Source organism: Corvus hawaiiensis, chromosome Z (genome assembly GCF_020740725.1).
Source record: "Corvus hawaiiensis isolate bCorHaw1 chromosome Z, bCorHaw1.pri.cur, whole genome shotgun sequence".
Lineage (NCBI taxonomy): Eukaryota > Metazoa > Chordata > Aves > Passeriformes > Corvidae > Corvus > Corvus hawaiiensis.
In genome coordinates this window covers 3,966,491-3,987,235 of record NC_063255.1, presented here as the reverse complement: position 1 = coordinate 3,987,235, position 20,745 = coordinate 3,966,491, and the positions used below count along the sequence as shown (strand labels likewise).

The 20,745-nt window shown below is 39.5% G+C and overlaps 1 protein-coding gene across 3 annotated transcripts in view; it reads left to right on the top strand.

Annotated features, from left to right (window-relative positions):
- The first annotated feature begins 734 nt into the window (after positions 1–734).
- RNF180 (ring finger protein 180) overlaps positions 735–20,745 on the top strand; it is a 73,546-nt gene continuing 53,535 nt past the window's right edge. For 2 of the 3 annotated variants that reach the window (XM_048292844.1, XM_048292843.1), the window contains exons 1-4: positions 736–1,227; positions 9,113–9,189; positions 14,214–14,336; positions 15,174–16,121. In XM_048292844.1, the coding sequence (XP_048148801.1) occupies positions 14,295–14,336; positions 15,174–16,121 (990 nt within the window). In that variant the 5' untranslated portion in view covers positions 736–1,227; positions 9,113–9,189; positions 14,214–14,294. Of the gene's footprint in view, positions 1,228–9,112; positions 9,190–14,213; positions 14,337–15,173; positions 16,122–20,745 lie in introns of all 3 variants that reach the window. The other variant, XM_048292845.1, reaches the window with a different exon arrangement.

Sequence of the window (20,745 nt, the reverse complement as noted above, 5' to 3'; positions counted from 1 at the left end):
ATGAGAGCACTGGGAAAAAAAAAATGGTGGTAGTGCACTTTGGTCTCCATGAGAGCCTAAATCTTACTGTGAGTCCTACATTATCCAAAACAGCTACCTGATAATATAACCTTGAGTTGACCTGCAGGGATCGTACATGGAAATACAAAGATCACAGAAATCATATATCATAAATAGAGAAGAAAGCCTGAAATGCAGGTATCAGTGTTCCAACTCATCTCCACAGGCAAAAAAAATGAACAGACTCTAATTTTATTTTCCCCAGCAATCTGCCAGCCTTTCTTACTCTTACATTACTTTAAATTTGTTTCCTTCCAGTGTTTGAAGTGCAGCAACCATCATTAGGAAATTGTCAGCTACGGGCACGTTTCAGCTCCCGGTGAAGCCACAGTGTCACCGCAAGAGATCAAATCCCCACTGAGGCACAAGAGAGGCCGTACGAACTCCGCCAGCTCGCTACTCTTGGCTGCCGCGGCACAGACGCTCACCGGCCAGGGGCCGCCGTGCTGCCTTTCCTGCCATGGAGCCCCGCGTGATGTGCAGCAATTTCCTACAACGATTCATAAGTGTACTTCGTTCCCGCGTCCCATTTCATTTAATGCTTCCTCCTTTCTCTTGCTGCACATTACGACCGTCGGGGGCTGTTGAGGACACCCAGCCTAGCAGGTGACGGCTGGCGGGCGCTCGCCGGTCTCTGCGATGTCCCTGGCCTCGCTCTATAACTGAACGATCTCTGGGTCTGGGCTTGTTCCTCGGGCCTGAGGAAAGGCAGTTTCTGTCCCAATACCTATTGAAAAGTTTTCGCTCATTCCCTTAATTCCCTCCGCCTGTCTTCTCCCTGGTCACAGCTTGCCGTCGGGCTGACCCCACCCCGCTCCAGCTCTGCCAGTCAGGAGACGACAGGAATGTGCCAGCCTCAGGGCTCGGCGCGGCGCGGGCCTGGCGGGCGTTGCTTTCGTCCTCGCGGCAGCACGGCTGGCCCCGCCGCTGGCGAGGGTCCCGGGCTCCCGCGGGGCCGCGGGACGACAGCAATCGCCTGGGCGGCCCGGGCTGCCGCCGTGTGCCGCCCGAGGGCAGGGGCCGCGGTGGCGGAGCGCTTTCCGCCGCCGTTTGTCTCCCGTCTCTTCCCGTTCGCAGGAGCAGCTGCTGCTGCGCAACCCCTTCCCCGCCCGCCCGCTCGCTCCAGTGCCGTCGCGTCCTCATCGCAGCCTCGCACGGCGCGGCCCGGTGAGCAGAGCGGGGCCGGGGCGGCGGGAGGCGCCGCAGCCGCCCGTGGAGCCGAGCTGGGCCCGGGCCCGGGCCGGGGGGCGCGGGGGGCGCGGGGTGAGAGCGGTGGTGCCGATACCCGCCCGGAGCCGCGGGAGCGGCCAGGCTGTCCGCCCCGGGTGAGCCCGGCGCCCGCCTGAGGTGCAGCCCCGCTCCTTACTGCCGGGGGTTAACTCGGCGGGGCCGCCGCCGGCCCTCAGCACCCGCCGCGCCCGGGCCGGGGGTGTCCGGGGGCAGCGGCTGCGGCAGTGCTCAGCCTGGTGTCCCGCGCTACGCTGGGACAATGGCACCCTATTCCTGCTTGTTTCGGCCTTTCTTTTGTGCAACAGCTAGTATTTGTATGTGTAAGAGCATGAAACAGACAGCTTTGATCTTGGAATCTCATGGAAAAAAGAGATTGATTACACGCCCATCCGTGGTCTTCCATTGACCCGCCTGGTCTGTTCCTCGTCAAAGCCATGTACACACTCCACACCCTAGCTGTGTCTGGAAGACTTGTTGACTTAAGCAGCATGTAGTAGGGTGTTTTAGCAAGTTAAAAAATGCGTTGCAAGTAACTTTCTTTCTTTTTTTTTCTTTTAACTTCCTTTTAATTACATGGTTAGTCTTGCTACGAAAGAAAGAGTATCACATGCTGGCCACCCTCTATCATCAACTAGTCATCACTGTCATTAGCTTACATGATATGGAAGCTGATCGCACAATGGCTGAACTGGTAGAAGAGTTCATAGACGAGAGGACACACAGGAGCAGATGATGCATCTTTCTGCTTTTCTTCTGTGGCAGCCTGGAGACAGTTCTTTAAATTTTCTGTCTCCCCATCTTATGTGCTATTTTACTGAGAAACACTGTTAAAGTAGGTTTCTTAAAGCATTTCTTTAAGCAGAAATACTTTGGAGATCAGAAACTAGCAGCAAGTTTTTAAAGTGTACCTTAATGTCTTCCATGATTGTTTCTGTGTCGGGTAAACTACCAGTTGCTCCTTTTCTGGGAGCTGGAACTTCTGGTATGGACTCTTTTTGGCTAGGACAGCTCATCTAGCTTTTCTCTGCCATCCTGTTACAAAGCTGACGCTCATCTAATATTTTTTCAAGACTCTCGGTAACTACTGCTCACTGCCCTAGTTTCTTGCTGCAACCTAATTATTACTGTAATTTTCATGGCTGCAATATTCTGAAGGGGTCACAGGTGATTTTTTAACAAAAGACGGTGATAACCATTTGTGCCGCTATATTTATTTTCTCATTTTTATTTGTGAAAGAAGGGCAAGGTAGTTGAAATTCTAGACCAGATTTCAACAGAAATTTAGGGCTTTGTGTTTAGTTCTTCACTGTGAACATTTGAGAATTTTCAGTTGAAGTTGTACTTAAATTTCTTTAGCAATCTTTTTAAAAACAGAATGACCAAAACTTAATACATCATATAACTTGGATTTTATAAGAAATTTAGATATAAACAGGCATTCTTTTTTTTTTTTTCCCTTGAAAATATATGCAAACTGTCTAGTGTCCTCAGCTGGTAAAACTTCAGTGAGTTCTGCATCCAGAACTTGCATTCAGCAAAAATAGCTGACCCATTTGAAAGAGTTCACAAAATAGCAGTGACAGTTGGAGATCAAGAAAGCATTATCTCTGAGGAAAAAGAGGAAGATTTATTTAGTTCAAGGATCAGATTATAGGGGAATTAATACCTAGTAATAAGTGTTTAAAGTTGTAAAATGTTCTTGCATGGAAGAAAAGGAGCAATTTTTGGTCTCTGTATTCACAGCAAATAAGGGAAATTACAAGAAAGTTCCATTTAAGTATTAGGGGAAATGTTAATAATAAAAGATAAGGAAGATAAGGAGATAATGGAATCGTTTGAAAAGGCTGTGAGATCTGCATCAGAGGTCTCTAAGAGAAGATTAGACAAATGATTTTCTAGAAAGGGAACAGAGACTGACTTGGAAAGGAAGTCTTAGGACTCTGCTACTGGTTTTACTGGTACGAAATAATGGAAAAGAGTTTGAAGGTCATCAAAAATAGCTAGGGAAGAATACAGGCTTTTTAACATCCTGATGTATCTGCATGCTATTTTGGAGGCAAACATGAGCTCCCACAAAGCTACTGACCTGAAAACAGTACAGCCACAACACACATGACTCAGTATTTAGATGAAAATGCCCACTCAGGGCCTGACACTATTTTTGGAGTTTCAAATGGAAAACTAAAAAAAAAAAGCAAAATAAAAGTGAATGCCAGTGTGATGAGAAACATGATGTGTGTAGAAACCTCTGCAATGTGTTAACGTGCATCTGTAGAGTTTCTTCTGTCCTTTGTAAGAACTGCAAAAGACACATACATGCAGATTTTTAATAGACCTACAGGAGTTCTACTCTTTAAATACTCCTAGGCCCAAAGGACACTTCAGCCTGCGGTGCCATAATGTTAAAAAAAGTATCCACTTGAGTTGGATTTTTTCCATGCAGTTCACTATCAGAATTCTTGCTTACACAAAATATAACCCATACTATGTGTGTTACTACACGTATACTATGCACTCATTTCTCTTATGTAAGTGTTATTTTTAATAAAAGGTATATGCTGAACTAAAAAGAACCTTCCAAAGTGTATAGCTAACTAACTAATTGAATAAATAAATAAATGAAAGACCTTTTATTTTGCAGTAAAGCTTAAAGATATTATGAGATGAGGAGGATGTTTACATCACCTCAAATGCCAGTGATCCTTAGAGAGCTTTTGTTTGCATGACTTGAACCTTGTCTTTTAAATATAGCAAGTGCATTTATTCATCAGTCTTCTATCTAAATTGTTGAGAGTTCTATCACCAAGTGGGTTTTGCCTTGCTCCAGCATCCTCAGCTTCAAATGAAGCAGCTGTTCAACAGATGGCAAAACATCCTTTTCTCTAAGGGGAACAGAATGTATATGGAGACTTAAATATATCATTTGGATAAAAAAATACAATATAAGAAGTGATGCAAAGTATGTATCACATCATTTCAAGAATGTATTTCAGTAGATTAGGATATGGCTGTATCTAAAAAGAATGTCTGATGGTAAATGTCCTTCAGTCCATCCTGGTTGGTCTTAGATTTGAGGCTCTAACTGAACTGTTGTAAAATTAAATTCATTTTAGAAGTGTGTTATGAATTTGTGAAGAATAAATTAATTAGAATGGCTTTAAAGTGTTTGAGTGATATAAAGAAATTCATAGCTGATAATCATTCTTTCAGTACCCTGTGGTACCTAATGTTTTAACAGCAAAGTGATACATAGTACTTCTAAAATTTATCAGAGTCTGAACTTACTTTTTTTTTAAAGTAATCATTCATGGACAGGTTAATTATTTTATACATTCCACTTTTGAAATGTGTCTGATACAGAAAGTAGCAGCACTGACATATGGGAGTTAGTAAAAACTAAGTTTAAGTAAAAACTGAAGTTCTGCTTAAGACAAAGCATTTGAATCATTCCATTTTTGTCAGGAATGAGACAGGTTACTAGTATAAGTTAGTATCTTCAATTTAAGTGTCTCTTCCATGATCATCTGCTTGGCTGTCTTAAGGTATGTTAATGGACCTTTAACAAAAATTCATTTTAATTTATTGTGATATTGCAAGAAAATATTGAATGTTTGCCTTAATTTCACTTTTTAAGCTTAGGGTGGATCTGACTGTTAAAAACTGCACGTACACTTGAGTGCAGAGTCTTCTGTATGTACACACATTTCAGCTTGTCCTTGTCAAACTATATTTCAGACCTTTACTTTTCTGGAAAAAGTAGAAAATGTGATAAACAAAGACCTCAGATGTAAATAAAAGATAATGAGTCACCTCTCTGTGTGTTTCATTGTCTTTGATTAAATCGGAAAACAAGGCAGAAAAAGGAAAGGTAGAAATGAGAAAAATGCGAAAGTCTGTGTGTTTCAACAAGGCAAAGTGCTCTCCAGACAGCCCGTAGTGAAGACCTCAAAGTTTCTTTAGTAAGTGAAAACTAAAAAAAATTAGGTGTTAAAATAGTTGCAAAATCAGATGTTTGGACTCTGAAACTTTTGACACCAATTTTTAGTTTTATGTTCCAACTTCCCTGTCAGTGAGCACTGTGCGCTTTAGCACTCTTGAGTAGGCATAACTCTAGAATAGAGCTTGAGTTGATATGTAGATGAAAAAGATTTTCTTATTTTTTTCATGTCGCTAGCACAAAGGGGTAAGAGCATAAGTACATAGAAGGAAGAGTTGGAGGACCTTTGGAGAAAACATGACAAAAAGGGAAGACTTTGGAATATGATAGAGAAGACCAGAGAGACAATCGGGACAAAACAAGACACAAAAGAAGAAAAACAGAATTTGTCTTGTCCTTCTGGTTGTCTTAATTTAGGTTCTGTTTCACAATGAGGTTAATACAGGTCCATGGAAAACGGATGCACCAGTAGCGCTGATCCTTCCACACAAAATAATTTAAGGGAGCGAGCCTCTAGGGGCATGTTGAGAGAAGAGTCTTTGTCATCTATAGTTTTATGTTAGCATTCATTATTGTTATGTGCTATTATATGTCTGTATGTTTATTTATTGCTTAGGATACCAATGTCTTATTCCTATGGACATATTCTAGAAAAACTGGAGTTCTCTTCTCTTTTGTCCAAATATTGGACAAGTTACTTGTTGATTGGCCAGCTTCGTTTTATTTTCTTTTGGTTTTAATTGTTTTGTTGTTGTTGCTTTCTAGTTCTTTTATGCAACCTGGAAATAAAACCAGCTGTTTCACTTTGCTATTTATAACATCTAGGTGGCATGCTATACAAGATGAGAGAGTGTTTATAAGTAATGTATTAGTCTCCTCTGTGGTAGTGAGAATATTTGTTGGGGTCCCTCCCCTGCCGTGTAGCCCTGGGAGAGGGGCCCTGAGGGCACAGACACGGGGCTTCCCTGTCCCTGCTCAGCCTCGTTCCCATTGGTTGGTTTGTGTTCCCTGCGCGGGGGCAGAAGGACCCCTGGTCCCGTGACTGGAACAGTTCCTGGGCAGAGCCCCGGCCATGCGGCTGGAGAAATAAACATCTCTGAAACAGCTAGCAAGAATCTGTCTGTCCGTATATATTTCCTTTCCACGGGACTCCTGGTTTGATATATGCGTGTTGCAGGATCCCCACTGCAAAAAATGGTGGAGATTTGTGAGCAGAACGATCCCCGATCCCTAAGCGACTGATTTGTGTGAGTAAACCCTGGAAACTTTGGATTCCTCTTCTTGGTTTTGCTTTGCTATTCCATATCTAAACTATGGAGGAACCGTGGGAAGACTCTTGGCTCTCAGAGCCGCATATGGACATTTATCTTAAACTTAAAATGATTCTTGAACAACGATTTGTGAATTTTAGCTTGATTCAAGCTCAAAAAGAACTGAAACACTTCCTGGCATGGTTGTTTAAGAACTTTTTCTATGTTTCTTGGGATTTAATTATTACCAAGGGCTTTTGGAAAACCGTTTGGACACAGTTAATACTGGAGTCAAAATATATGCCGATGGAAGAATATTTTCGTGAATATTATTTAGTTACCGAGACTGTTGAGCAATGTCAGCTGTGTCCTGGTGAAGGGAAGCGTGGCGCAGGGACCGTGCGGCCCAGGCCACGTGCACCGAGCGCTCTGAGAGCAGCAGCGAGGCAGTTCCCGCGCGCGGGCGGAGCCACGCGAGCCGCAGTGTCGGTGGCGGAGCGAGGCGCGGCGGGACCCGGCAGTGCCCGCCCGGTCCTGTGCAGCGCGTGGTGGAGCGAGCCCCGGGAACGCCCGACCGAGAGGGGCGGCACGCGGGCGGCGGCTGGCGGCGGTGGCGATGGAACGGAGCCGTGCCCAGCCGAGACGCGCGCTGGAGCAGGGCGCGGGGGGGTCGTCGCTCGGGGGCCCGGCCGAGACGTGGGTGCAGCGCCCGGCAGCGGCAGCGAAGCTGCGACCAGAGGAGGCGACGCACGGAGAACTGAGCGGCGTGGCCCGGCCCGGCCCGCGCAGCCCCGAACGCGACCCCGGGAAGAGCGCGCAGGCACCAGCAGCCCCGACAATTCCAACACGGGAGCGACCGAAGGAGAGAGCAAAGACGCAGCGAGACAGAAAACAGCAGCCACTCGGAAAAAGGAAAAGATCATAGCAACTAAGACCTTAGGGATAGTAAAATGGTATAATGTTAAGCAAAATTATGGTTTTATAACAAGATGTGACAACCAGCAAGACATATTCGTGCATAGAACTGCTATTAAAAAGAATAACCCTGAAAAATGCATCCCAAGCTTGGGAGATGGAGAAGTGGTGGAATTTAATATTGTACTAGGGAGAAAAGGGTTACAAGCATCGCAGGTCACTGGGCCTGATGGTGTTCCTGTAAAAGGCAGTATATATGCAAAAAATCGTAGTCATGTTAGACAGTATCTCCATTGTAAGCCCCCCCTACAGTTTCCCTTTCCTAATCCCACCTTTCCCTTTTACTCTATGTCCTATTACCCCCAGTGTATTCCCAATCCGTTTTTTCATCCATGGTTTCCCTCACAAAACCATGCTTTTGCCAATTGTTTCCCCAAAAATCCCTTTCCAATGCCGAGTGGGGGATGAAAAGGGGGAGGGAAGAAGTTAAACCCTCTCCTGCCTCAGTTTCCCCACAAAGCATGCTCAGAGTTCTGTCTCCCTTCTGTCAGCCCTAAGATGTTCCACAGAATCTGTTTGGACATTTAAAGACTCAGGAGGGTGGCTTGTTTTGTTTTGAATCTGTTCTTGTTATGTTTATCCAGTTGTTTTCATTCTCCTTTTATTAAAATAAAACGGGTGAGGTGTTGGGGTCCCTCCCCTGCCATGTAGCCCTGGGAGAGGGGCCCTGAGGGCACAGACACAGGGCTACCCTGTCCCTGCTCAGCCTCGTTCCCATTGGTTGGTTTGTGTTCCCTGCGCGGGCAGAAGGACCCTTGGTCCCGTGACTGGAACAGTTCCTGGGCAGAGCTCCGGCCATGCGGCTGGAGAAATAAACATCTCTGAAACAGCTAGCAAGAATCTGTCTGTCCGTATATATTTCCTTTCCACGGGACTCCTGGTTTGATATATGCGTGTTGCAGGATCCCCACTGCAACAAATATTTATGGACTTCAGGGTTGCAATGACACTGAACCGTGCCATAAATCAAATCCCTCCTGATGGGAGAGAATTTTCTAAAAGTCCTTGCATGGAGTTTCAAAGATAAACCAAGACTTTTCCTTGAGTTTCAATGTTGCTGGATTGTTGTTTATTAAGTCTTACCAGAGGAACAGAGCCACTAGCATGACCCAGGTACAGCATAGAGCACAGAAAGCAGGAGTGAAGTCTTTAATTATCAAGATTTACACAGCCTTTTAAAGATAATTTAACCAACGGTTACTAGAAACGTGTATTATTTTCACTTTCCTACCAATTATTCAGTAACATGGGCAGGAGTTGTGGCATTCTCTATCCAGTCATTCCAAACTACTTTTACTGCAGGACATGGAGTAGTAGAAGAAGGAGAAGAAGGTTTAGAGAACAACAACAATCCTCTATTTTGATATTTTTTACTCTTATCTGTTTACTACAAAGAGAAGCCCAAAACCTCTACATTTTTCACCCTGTGACAATCTTACATAATAGTCTATCACCTGATTCACACCACTGTATTTTCTAGTTCCTGTCTGATCATTGGTAATTTTTTCCAAGGTTGGAGGTAAAAACAATGTTGTTCAGGGGGGTAAGAACCCTTAAAAACAGGCAGAGAAATCCTCTCGGCACTCTGGGTTCCTACATCGCAAGAGAAAAGTGGTGGTTTCAACAGGTGACCAAATTGTATGTTTTGTGGTCTTTACAGGTCAACATACAGAGCTGAAGAATCACAAGTTCAAATAATGAACAACCGAGAGGCTGGTGTTCTGCATTGCTGGAGAGGTAGGAAATATATAGTAGAATATATATAGAAATACATTTTTCTTGCAAAATGTAATGGAAAAAAACCATCCAAAGTAAGTATAGCTTCTTCTGAAGAAGTTTGTAAGTTCTTCTGGTGCCATTTTTTTCAAATGAAGGAGAAGTGTTAGACGTAGCCTCATTTTGTAACTAATCTCTTGTGGAGATAAGTAGTAAAGCATAGACAGTTCTGTAGAGAGAAGTAATTGTAGTGAAGCCAAGTAGGCACTGATCACCTTCATGTTCTGCAGCATGAAGGCCGGTGTTTGTGGACACTTGACTACTAGCCTGTGTAGAGAATTACCATTTCACATATAAAAATGGGGTTTGGTTTTGATGGTTTTAGAGCAGTCATTTTTTTGTTTTAATATCTCCTAATGGACAACTCTTTGTGTATAAGGTGTATTTCAAAGACTGATTCTAATTTCCACTGTGGTAGTTAACTGTGTATGAAGTATCCCTACATCAGAAAATTTTGCCCTTCATTTTTTAAAAATGGGACATAGTCTGTGCACAAAAATAGTTCAGAAGATTATTCTGCCCTGAGTGGGATTATGCCCTGCTAAGTAATTTATATTGTCTTTTTTAAAATAAACAGAAGGATAATTACACAAAACCGTGACAGACTATTTCCTCCTGTTTTATAATGGCAGCTAGTAATCATAAAGAGCTAGGGTCTTGTGAAATGTGCCAAAAAGGCTTACAGCTGATGATCTTGAATCAAAGTTAAAAACCAAATAGAAGGTGGTGATGTTTTTTATTAACACAATAGTAATGCAACAACATCCTTTTTCACACTAGAGAGGGGTATAGCCAATAGATGTAGAAACAAAAGGGTTTTTTAAGACCATTATATAATAAGTATTATAAATACACCAAAATTTAATCATGCCACTTACAGAGCTTGAAGTTCTGGAATAATTTTCACACTTTATATTTGATGGGTTTTTTGTGCGTGGTTTGAAGTGATTTTTGGGGGAGAATGTGGAAATTCCAACTCCTTCCATGGAAAAAATGTAGTGAAAAGGAGGTGTCTTTGTCCAAGCTCCCCCGGTGGAGCTTTTCAGTTGTGAGTGGAGATCCACCATCATTGTGCACGTGACTGAAGTGGCTTCCTCTCTAGTTATGTAGGTAGCAGATAAAAAAAGTGTAATTTAACGCTGTATGTGAAGAGGTTGGGAGGCAAAGACAGTACTATGATGTTTTCAGAATGTTTTCACTGATGAATTTTAGGCCTTTAAACAAAGACATAGCTGAAATGTGAATGAAAAAATGCAGAACAAATTTGAAAACAAATGTTGAAGTTACAAACACAGTATAAACACTTAGAATTATATGCAAATTGACATGCAGGTAGTCTTCACAGATAGGACAGAAACAATAGCATAGACATCATAAATGGATCTATCTGTCTTCTGTCAACACTTGGAGAATTTTAAAAAACTTCTACCTTCTGTCTATAGCCCCACTTTTAATTTTCAGCAGAATGAAACTTTTATTCCAGTGACTTTCATAACATAGGCATCCACAACTTTCCATATTCATAAATTTTAACAACTGATGTTAGGACTTTCTCACCAGGGTTTCCTTATAATTTTAGCCATCCGTATAACTCTATTTCAGTTAGGTAATTGCTTTTATTTTAGTACCAGTTAGTAAAATGCTACAGGTTTTAGACTTTTTTTCTATTCAGTTTATCACATTATTGCAGTAAAAATTGTAAAGCTGCTAAGATTACCTGGTTTCTCTCCTAGTTATTTTAAAAAGCATTAGAAAATTAATTAGAAACTACTTGTTGCATTTGTGTATTGCTGATCATAGTCTTCAGGTAAACTGTAACTTACATATTTCTATCTTTACTGAAAAATTGTGCCAGCTGACAGTGATTCTAAAATCAATTTCCAAATATTCTTGGAAGGCCTGCAACTGCATACTTTCTGTTCTTTTAAACAAAACAAAGCCACCTCCAGATGCCTTCATCTCCACAGTGGAGTTTGTCCAATGTTTTTAGATTCAGAAACAGAGAATTATGGACAATATCTACCTGATTTTTAGCTTAAAGAAGCACATCATATTTGAGGTTTATAATTCGTTAATGTTCACTGAATTTGGGAAGCTGACTTATGGTTATATTTAAAGAAAAAAAAAGCTTACATAAATGTTGAGTATCAATACAGTTGTTTTGTTAATGGATATCACAGCCTTCAGCTGCTGCTCAGAATTCTGGCAGTGTATGGCATGTGAGCTTAGAAGCCATTCCAGAGTGGGTGAAATGTGTCATTGAAAAGGTAGGTTTTGTTTTTTTTTTTTTTTTTTTTGCTTTAAATCTTTATCATTCAAGACGTAAAATAATTAAACGGAACAAGTTTCAAGGACATTTTTCATTCAAGGTCTATGTATGTTACAGAGACCTTATAACTGAGGAAATTCTTCTCAGTAACTTCTATCATTACCATTTACAGATTTTTTTTTAATCTCTTAAATGTTGTTTCATTTTGTTTTGTTTTTAATATATGCAGAAGAGCTACAAGTGATTAATTCTGTTTCCTGCTCTTTAACAGATGAATGTATTTATGGTTCTTCAGATAACCGTCATGGGCATCTCTGCATGTTTTTCAATGCTTAATATTATATTTATTACCTAGGCTTTGGTGTTTGCTTTGTTTTGATCATCATATCTTGCAGTACTAACATATAGGTTGACAGTGACAACAAGAAGCATATTTCCCCATAAAAGTGGACTGGAGATTTGTTAAGAGTTCAGTTTTTGGAATATAATGTGTTTTATACTTAAGTCTTTTATACTTAATGTGCTCTTATGTCATAAGAATAGAAAGTAGATACCTTCCTGCAAATTCAAAGATCTGATGACAAGCCAGTGTCACTGCTTTTGAGTTTTAACTGCCCATTTGAAATGACAAACCATCTCATAATCTCCTATTGTACTGACTGCCTCAGTTGGTATTTTCTTTAAGTTGTTTTAGATCTAGAAGTTAATGTTGTTGCATAGATACTAATAAGCAGAAGCAGTGCTTTTCTTCTGCCGCACAGATTTTATTTTATGAATCTTTGATTTTGGTAAGTAAATGATAGTTGCATTCCTTTTTCCTTAGACTTCAGTGTAAAATTTTACTATATGTTAAGTAATTTATGCCCTAAGCAAATCCATACTGAAAATGATGCATAAAGAGAAAAAATTGTTACAACTGTAAAACTAAGAATTCAAAATTAAAAAAAAAAAAATCATCTTCCGTCTTTCTATTCTTCTATTTGGGTTTTTTGTTAAACATTAATTAAACTTTTTAAAATTAGTGATCTCTTATACTTCAGTGAACATAACAGAATAGTTATATTCAGAAACACTAATCTTGGAAGTGTGTTTGAAAATCACATCTCATGAGTTATATCCTCACTTTACAATATTGCCTAATCATGAATCCTTAATAATAAGGATGCAGTTTTTTACAGTACTTTGCCTCTTAAATTATTTCAGTATAATTGGATTCAATATTGATTGTAATATTATTCTTTTCACCTTTAGCTCTTAAATTATTCTTTTGCACCTTTTGCTTCTGCATTTGAAAACTTGGAGGGTCAAACTGGGGACTGAGGAAATAAAAATACAAAATACCCATAGACTGCCCAGAAAAGGCTTGCCATATTTGTTTGAGACTGCAGAGGAGCAGTTCTCCTCTGGTGAAAAAGGCAGAGAATGCAATTCTTTGTGTACCCTTTCAACATCTTTGTGTTCATTGCATCACTTAATATCCTTGGAACTCCTGCCTCGTTCACTCTATCTCCTCCAGCAAGATCCTGTGTTTTTATGGATAAATGGGGTGGGGGGTGGCGGAGGGTATGGGATGCTAAACAATTCTGACTTATCTCCAGATCCTCCTGGGCTCTGAATAATTTTGTGATCATATGTTATTTTCTCCTGTATGACTCCTGAATCAAAGGCTAAATCATTTTACATAAGCGCAAAGTCTATTTGCAGGCTGTAAAAACCCACTGCTTCCCAGCCGGTTCTTTTTTGCCATCTGTCCCTGTTCTTAACCAATCTCCTTGGATTTCATTTACATATTAGTGTATAGATAATCTTCAGTAATTACAAATATACAAATATATTACAGCTAGTGTTGCTAGTGACCTTTATTGACCTGCATTTCTTTAACCCATCACTTATCACTTGTTTTGGTTTCTTTTTCTAACCACTTCCATTTTTTCCTCTTTACGCAGTCCATCACTAAATCTGTGTACCCTCAGCTCCCCTTCAGATCTTGCTGATTTTCCCCCTACCACCTCCTCCACTAGTAGGCTGTTACTTCTTTTACTGAGTCAATGCTTCCACACTCTGTTGCCAAACTCTAATGCTAAATCAATTCCGGGCTCCTTGGTACCACACCTCATCTCCCAGTCTCTGTGCACATGGGACATAAAGATGTCCTTTTTCCTCCATACTGTGTTGTGCATTTCCATTTTTTCCAGGCTTCTAGCCTTCTTAATTTTCATTAATCACTCGTCCTCTCCATTTGAAGATTCAGGATACTATTCCATGTCAGAGAGACTCAAAAAAGTCACTAGAAAGTGCTTTCCCTCTATTTTTAGTGTCTAGCCCCTGGCATCTGGGAAATTGAGTGTGGGAGGTTTAAGAGTAAATCTCTGAAGGAGCTTAATTCTCCTTTGGGAATGGCATATGACACATTGGTCAGCCTTATAAACTGAGAGAGATTTTGTATGTTCACAGAATTCCCAAGAATTTGAAAGCCTTTAGTTATATGTAAACTATTTTTTCCCTCAAGTAAAAAACCTGTCAGCAATGAAAGACACATCTTTGATATTTTGTGTAATTTTGAGGGTTTAACCCGCAAGACAGGAGTAAGTTTCTCAAATAAGTGTTTCCAGAACTTCTTGTAGCATTGTGTGTGAAAAATAACCTTTTTTCCACACAAGTTGCTGGGGTTTTTTTCCTGAAACTACAAAATTGGTTTTCCTGACATTTTCTGTAGCTTTCTATAGGACAAGCATCAGTTTTGGACACATCTTCCCAAATTACCTTGAAGGACATTTGCAACTGAAATAAACTAGAAATGTTGGGCATCTTCTGTATTCATGGCTCTTTAGACACTGAAGTGAGTAAAGTGTGACTGGAGTTGATAATGTTGTTTCTTGTCTGGGCTTTGATCATACAAACAGTTGCATAACTTTAGTCCTCAGCAGTGCTCCTGACAGATAAATATAATTGCTGAAAATACTAATAGTTGCCTAAATATGTAGGAGTACTAATAGTTGTATTAATATGTAGGAGTTTATAGATCTTTGATATGTATTTCCTTTGGAAAAAGGGCCTTCAGGATTGAAAAGAAATTCATAGAATTATAAATAATGAAAATAATTGTCTCCTTATATGTAGAGTATTAAGGATTTGTCATGGTATCTGCACAGAGGTTATGTTGTAATGCTCTGTACAACAAAATACAAGTACCATTTTAAGCTTTTGTGGGGTAATCAAACTGAAAAGCTATATTCTTTTTGAAAGAAATCTCCTTCCACTGTACTTAGTATGCAAGAAATGTATCAGCACTCAGAACACTCAGCTGAGAAGCTGTGCTTGCCAATTCCAGATTAACATGGGAAATTGATTTCACTGCTTTAAGGATCTGATGTTTTCATTAGTATTGCAGCATTATTCTATCTATGGACAAATTTTAAACATATTTCAAAGCTCCTACATTTTAAAATGTGTGTTAGATTTCTTAGAATTGTTTATCGCTGTAGCAAGCAGAGCTTTGACCAGAACATTATTTATGGTGGATTTTCTTTCTGCTGTGAAGTGTCTTTTATTGTATTTAAAAAACAAGAAGAAAATCTTCTTATTAAAGGAGAAAATAACTCCAGTAATTATTTCTTGCTCATTTATTTTCAGTGAACATGTTGGGTGCTTTATTTTTTTCTTTTCTTGTCAATAGGCTCAGTGGACAATTGGAAAATTGCACTGTCCCTTCTGTGACGCCTGCTTAGGGGGCTTTAACTTTGTTTGCAACAAAGAATGTTCCTGTGGACAGTTAGTAAATATACATTCCTGCAGAACTTGGACTGAGCATCAGCCACCTTTCTCTGCTAAATTGTCAAAATCATCAGAAAATCATTTGCTTCTCAAAATTCAGTCTGGTTTTAACAAGGATACCTGCCATGAAGTGGTAACTGCAACTTTGGGAATAAAAAATCAAGGGCTTTCCTATATGGCTGGAAGTAATAAAGGTGCTGGAAGATTAACAGAAGCACTTTCTCTAGAAGTAAGAGCTCCCAGATATGAGATAAAAAGTAAAAAACTTCCCTTAAAGGCATTAAATCGAAAAAGAAGTCTCCCTTCTTCCTATCCTAAGAAAGATGCATGCACTGTAAAACCTTTTCACAGAAGATCACATAGCTTAGATTTAAATATCAGAGAAAGACTTATTTTTTCACCTGTGTTATATAAAATTTGCAATATGGGAACACTTTACCCTGGCCAAAATGAAAATCCACCTGTTTACGCACAAGGGGGCTTGCAATTAGAGTCCAATAGGAAAGATGGTAGTTCTTTTCAGGATCTGTATAGTTCCTGTGCTGACATACTACAAAGCCAATTGCAAGTTGCTTCCATTACCACATTACTACACAGAGAAACAGAAAGTGAGTGTGATTTTGGAGTTACTGGACAATCTTCTGGGAGTGTCACTGCTGATGGGTTACCGTTTGTGATGAACCTTTCCTTACCTACAAGGGCTGTAGAAGACAAACAATACATCACACCTATTGGTCTTGTGCAGCCTAGGAGTATTTCCTTCAACCGAAAGCTGAGTAAGAGAGAAAGAAACAAGTCAAAAAGCCTGAGGAGAAAACAGAGAAGGCAAGAGCAATGTCTACAGAAGCAGGTAAGTGTTTAAAATTAATTATGCTACTTTTTTGGTAAAGTTTGACTTGCTTTTAGAAATCATTCTGACTTTTTTTTAGTTGCTGTCTTTTAATACTGGTTTAATGTGGAACTGTCTAGAGTCAGGTGTCAGGCAAGCAAAAATTTGTGACCCTGTCCTACATGTCGTTTTTTTCTAATTCCATCGTATCAAGTTTTCTTTCTGTGCAAAATCAAACCACGACGGGTTTTCATTTGCTTTCTTAATGTTTTGTGATGTAATAATAAATTTGAAGTGGGAAAAAACACAGTGAAATTTAATCAGTGTGATTAAAGAAAAACTAAACATTTGTATCTTCTAAATGAGAAACCTACCATGTCAGAATTTTCTAACTTTAAACTAATGGCATTTTGAGTTATCTTTACAGTTAAGAATGTTTTAAAAGATAATTACATGTATTATTTGTTGTAAGACAAATATTTTTCTATGAGTAAAGAATTGATTACTGCCATTTAAAATATTAGTCTTTAGTAGGTAAGTATTTTGTCTGCAAATCTAACACAAACTGTTAACATTTTCTTACCAATTATACAATAACGGTTTCCATCTTCAAACCATCTAAAGCAGAACAGAGTTAAAGGCCATAGGCAGTTGCAATTTTTGGTGAAGGGCCGTGGAGAAAAGCCAGTCATAAAATTACTTACACAGTTCTGGTTTCCTCTCAAATTTAGTAGAATGACTAATGATAAATATGACTTTGAAAGGAAATTTCTCATCATAAATTTCCTGCAACAAAATACCTGTGTGGTAAGCAAGAGCAAACATGCTAACTAATCAGAGAAGCAGTATCTACACAAGCAATTATTCCTGCATGAGGTAGGTTTGTCACTGTGAATTCAGGATTTAAGAGAGATACTTAAAGGCTGTCTCTCTCAATTAAAGGTGAGAACCAGCTTGAAAATGTAATGGGTCTGGGAAATATTATTAGTCTTCTCAGTATGGTATGCATATATTCTTTTTTCTTTGGGAAAGGTTTTTGTTTTGCTTAAAGACTTAAATTGGTATTGGGACCTTTTTAAAACTTGTTCTTGTTTTGTAAAATGCATCTCTAAAGCTGAGAGTCTGGATGTCTTAATACTGAATACTTGTTTTTTACTAAGTCTAAAGATTCTTAGCTGTCTGGATCCCCAAAATGGCTTTAAAAGTTCCAGATCTCATTGTTTTGGTAAATGAAATGATGATGCACAAGCTCCATGTATATGAGCATTTTCACAGTCATGTCATCTACAGTCTTTCGAGACACTTTAATCTTTAGATGTTACTTTCAAGAATAAAACATTGTACAAATTTTCAGAATTTTTGATAGCTAAGAAAGAAAGGTACTTTCAGACCTTTTCCTTGTTAAAACATGCTTAACCAATTCCTACATTATTTTAGTTACATTTGTTAAGGTCCAATTATTGGAGAGATGCCTCTACCCAAATTAGGCTGCAAAAAAGACCATATGCTGAAGACTGTAGTACAGATTTCATTTAACAGTAAATGGGAAGTAGAGAGAGATAGAAAGAAAGAGAAAAAGAGAGGAGGGGAGTGAAAAAGAGTGACAGAGAGACAGATTAAGTAAAAAGTTATCACCACCTGAGGATCTAGACATCATCCCAGTGGTCCTCTTCTGGTTTTCTCTGTAATGGAGATCCAAGGTCACTCAAAACTCCTCCCCATTTGTACACTTCAGCAAACAAAGGAATCAATGCTCATTGGATACACAGTTCTCCTGTTCTATTGGTTAAATTATTCCCTTGATTCCATGCTCAGTTTTCCTCTTCTTTTGAGTCAGTAGTCCATGGCCTCCCCCTTCTGGGCCCAGTCAGAGCTGATTGTCAGCACAGTTGCTGAGCTGGCTTTCCTTACACCACCCTGTGTGTAAGGACAAACACTCTTCCAGGAACTTTTCCTCAGTTCATAAGTTGTCCATGGGGGTGATAAAGATTGTGGTCACTAGGAGAAAAGACAGAAACAGCAGAAGCAATAACACAAATAAGTAATCATACTGCATACAACAGCTATGCACTTATCAACCCAATTCTAATTAGCCACTGCCCCTATCCAGTGATTCCCAAGGATCAGAGTGTTCTTTAATGGGTAGTGGGTGTGATGGATTTCACAATACTGTGTGTGTTGGATATAGGCCCAAATTAGCCATAGAATTACACAGTGGGTCTTGATTTTTAAATCCCATAAAGAGGTATCCCCAACAGATACATATGTCATGTATTAAGATGTGTCAGTCAGCCTACTCTGAAGCAGATTTTCAGGTCCCTTAGTACACCTTTGCACACTGGGAATAAGTGTGAATGGGTTTGTTGACAAGGTGTGCTTACATACTTTGAAGTCTTTAAAATGGTGTTCTCTTTCAATCACATCCACATGTAGTTGGAAGAATTTTATACGTAATGTTCCTGTCCAGCTGGGTAATTCTGTAAACCATGGAAAATTAACTTCTAGCTTACGAAGTTTTCAGTCAATATACAAAAGAGTTCTCATACAAAAGGTTCTTATGCAAACACATCTTTACATCGGGCCTATACTCTCTTGTCCAGGGGATGGAGTATAGCTCGGTTGCAATTTAATCCTGACACAAAATAAGACTTTCAGATTTAGTTATATTATCCCAGGTTGCTTTTTAATTTTTTTTTCATTTCAGTGGGCAAACTGCCCTTGTCACATTCCTTTTTAATTTCTTCCACAGTAAATTGCACCCGCAGCTGAGAAGCTTGTGTGGTGCAGAATGTACTGCAGTTACCATATTGATTAGCACAAATAAAAGAAATTAGGTAAAGTTAAAATATTCTATTAGAACACATGGTAGGAAAGCCAATTGTACATGAGACACATTCAACTGGGAATATAAGTCTCTGATTTGATTTGGAATGTCTCATGATTGATAACATATTTGGTTCCGAAAATGGTCACAGGTAAAGTTGCTTAATAGCTGGTAAAAGGCTTTTCTGTATTTCACCCATGTCCCATTTGCAGTCCATGGCTGTCTGTTCTCCTTATCTAGAAAGGAAATGGTCACTCATTTCCCATGTAACATTTTCTTCTGTTTTATTAGGATTATTTAGTTCACTCATTAATATCTCTGAAAAATTTAGCCAAATCATCATCAGTCTAAAGCCTTCTGAGGCAGAACTGCTTAATACATATTTGTATGGTTCCAAATATGCATAAATTCTTACACCAACTCCCAGGCTAAATTTGATTTAGACAAAATTATACATTCATAAGACAAAAGTAAAAGCTCTTCCCACACAATTTTTTTCCAGTAAAAGACAAACTTGGCAAAAATCAAACTAACAACATATAAAATGGTTTGACTAATATATGGTCTCTCAACAAGTCACTTGCAATGAAAACACAAACAAATCACAAACATTAATAAGCTGATAATACAAGCAGTTATGGTGGCAGTTAAAAAATTTAATCAGTTCCACGCAGCTTGATCTCATCTGTTGGCAGGTTCCTATAAAAAGAAAAGTGAAAATTCAGCCTACTATAGACAGATTATTAGTAGGATGGAAAATGCATTCAGTGTTGATTCAAAGGTCCTGTGTCTACCACAAAGGTAAAAGGGCCTAAAGGAAAAGTCATCATCATATAGTCTTGGTTGACTTCTGTGAGCTTTCTCATGTAAATTCACTGGCAGTTCACCCACTTCGAGCTGGTTCTTTTGATCTTCAGCTTGGGCAGGGGTGTTGGCACTCTTAGAAAAAGAAAGCAACACAAACTTCCCTGGCAAGTTATCCCTTAACAGCTTGAGCTTGATACCTCTCAGGTAGAGTTTTAACTTCTGTTTCATGAAGTGTTTGGTACACTCCTCTTGCTGCTTCTTCCCTCATCTTTTCATGGGGGGTTTCCTCCAATTAATTTCATGTCTAGAGGGAATGAAGCTGCTTGTTAAAATTTGGGAAGTGCCACCACTTGTGAATTAGGGGCTGCTTTAATGGCTTAACCTGGATTTCTTTTAGGGTTAGGATTAGCAGACTTCAGCTTCTCACCCAGGAGCCATGAATTAACCTAATCAGTTCCACAGATAACATTGGCTCCATTTACTCCAGTGATTTTACCTCTTTGCCATCTTGGAAGTATACCGAGATTTTCAGTATCCCACTGCATTAATATTGATGGATTTAAATCTTGCCTGATTTATGGCCAGACTTTGATATCTTAGTTAGCCATATACGGCACCATTTTAGTAGCTGTTTGCTGATCCTGGCAATCATTTTTGGTTTCAATTTTAATTAAGCATCAACATGCTACTTCCTTGTCATCAAATGTCAATGCAAATGTTACATTTTTTTCTTTATCCAAACAGTGGACTCATGCACTGTCTCCCAAATTCTCCACTGAACAAAAAAAGGTCGAGTTACAAGATCATGTTTCAGAATATGTTACAGGTTCTATGTCCTGCAGTTCTTCCCATAAGATTCTCCCTCTTTCTCATGCACATTCTGAAGCTCTGCCTGAAGCTCTTGGATGTCATCATGCTTGACAGCTAGCAGTGCCTCTACTTGCATTCAATTTTCATTTTCCTTATTTAACTGAAAGTACAATTCTTTCACCAAACTTGTGAGGATAGCATTAT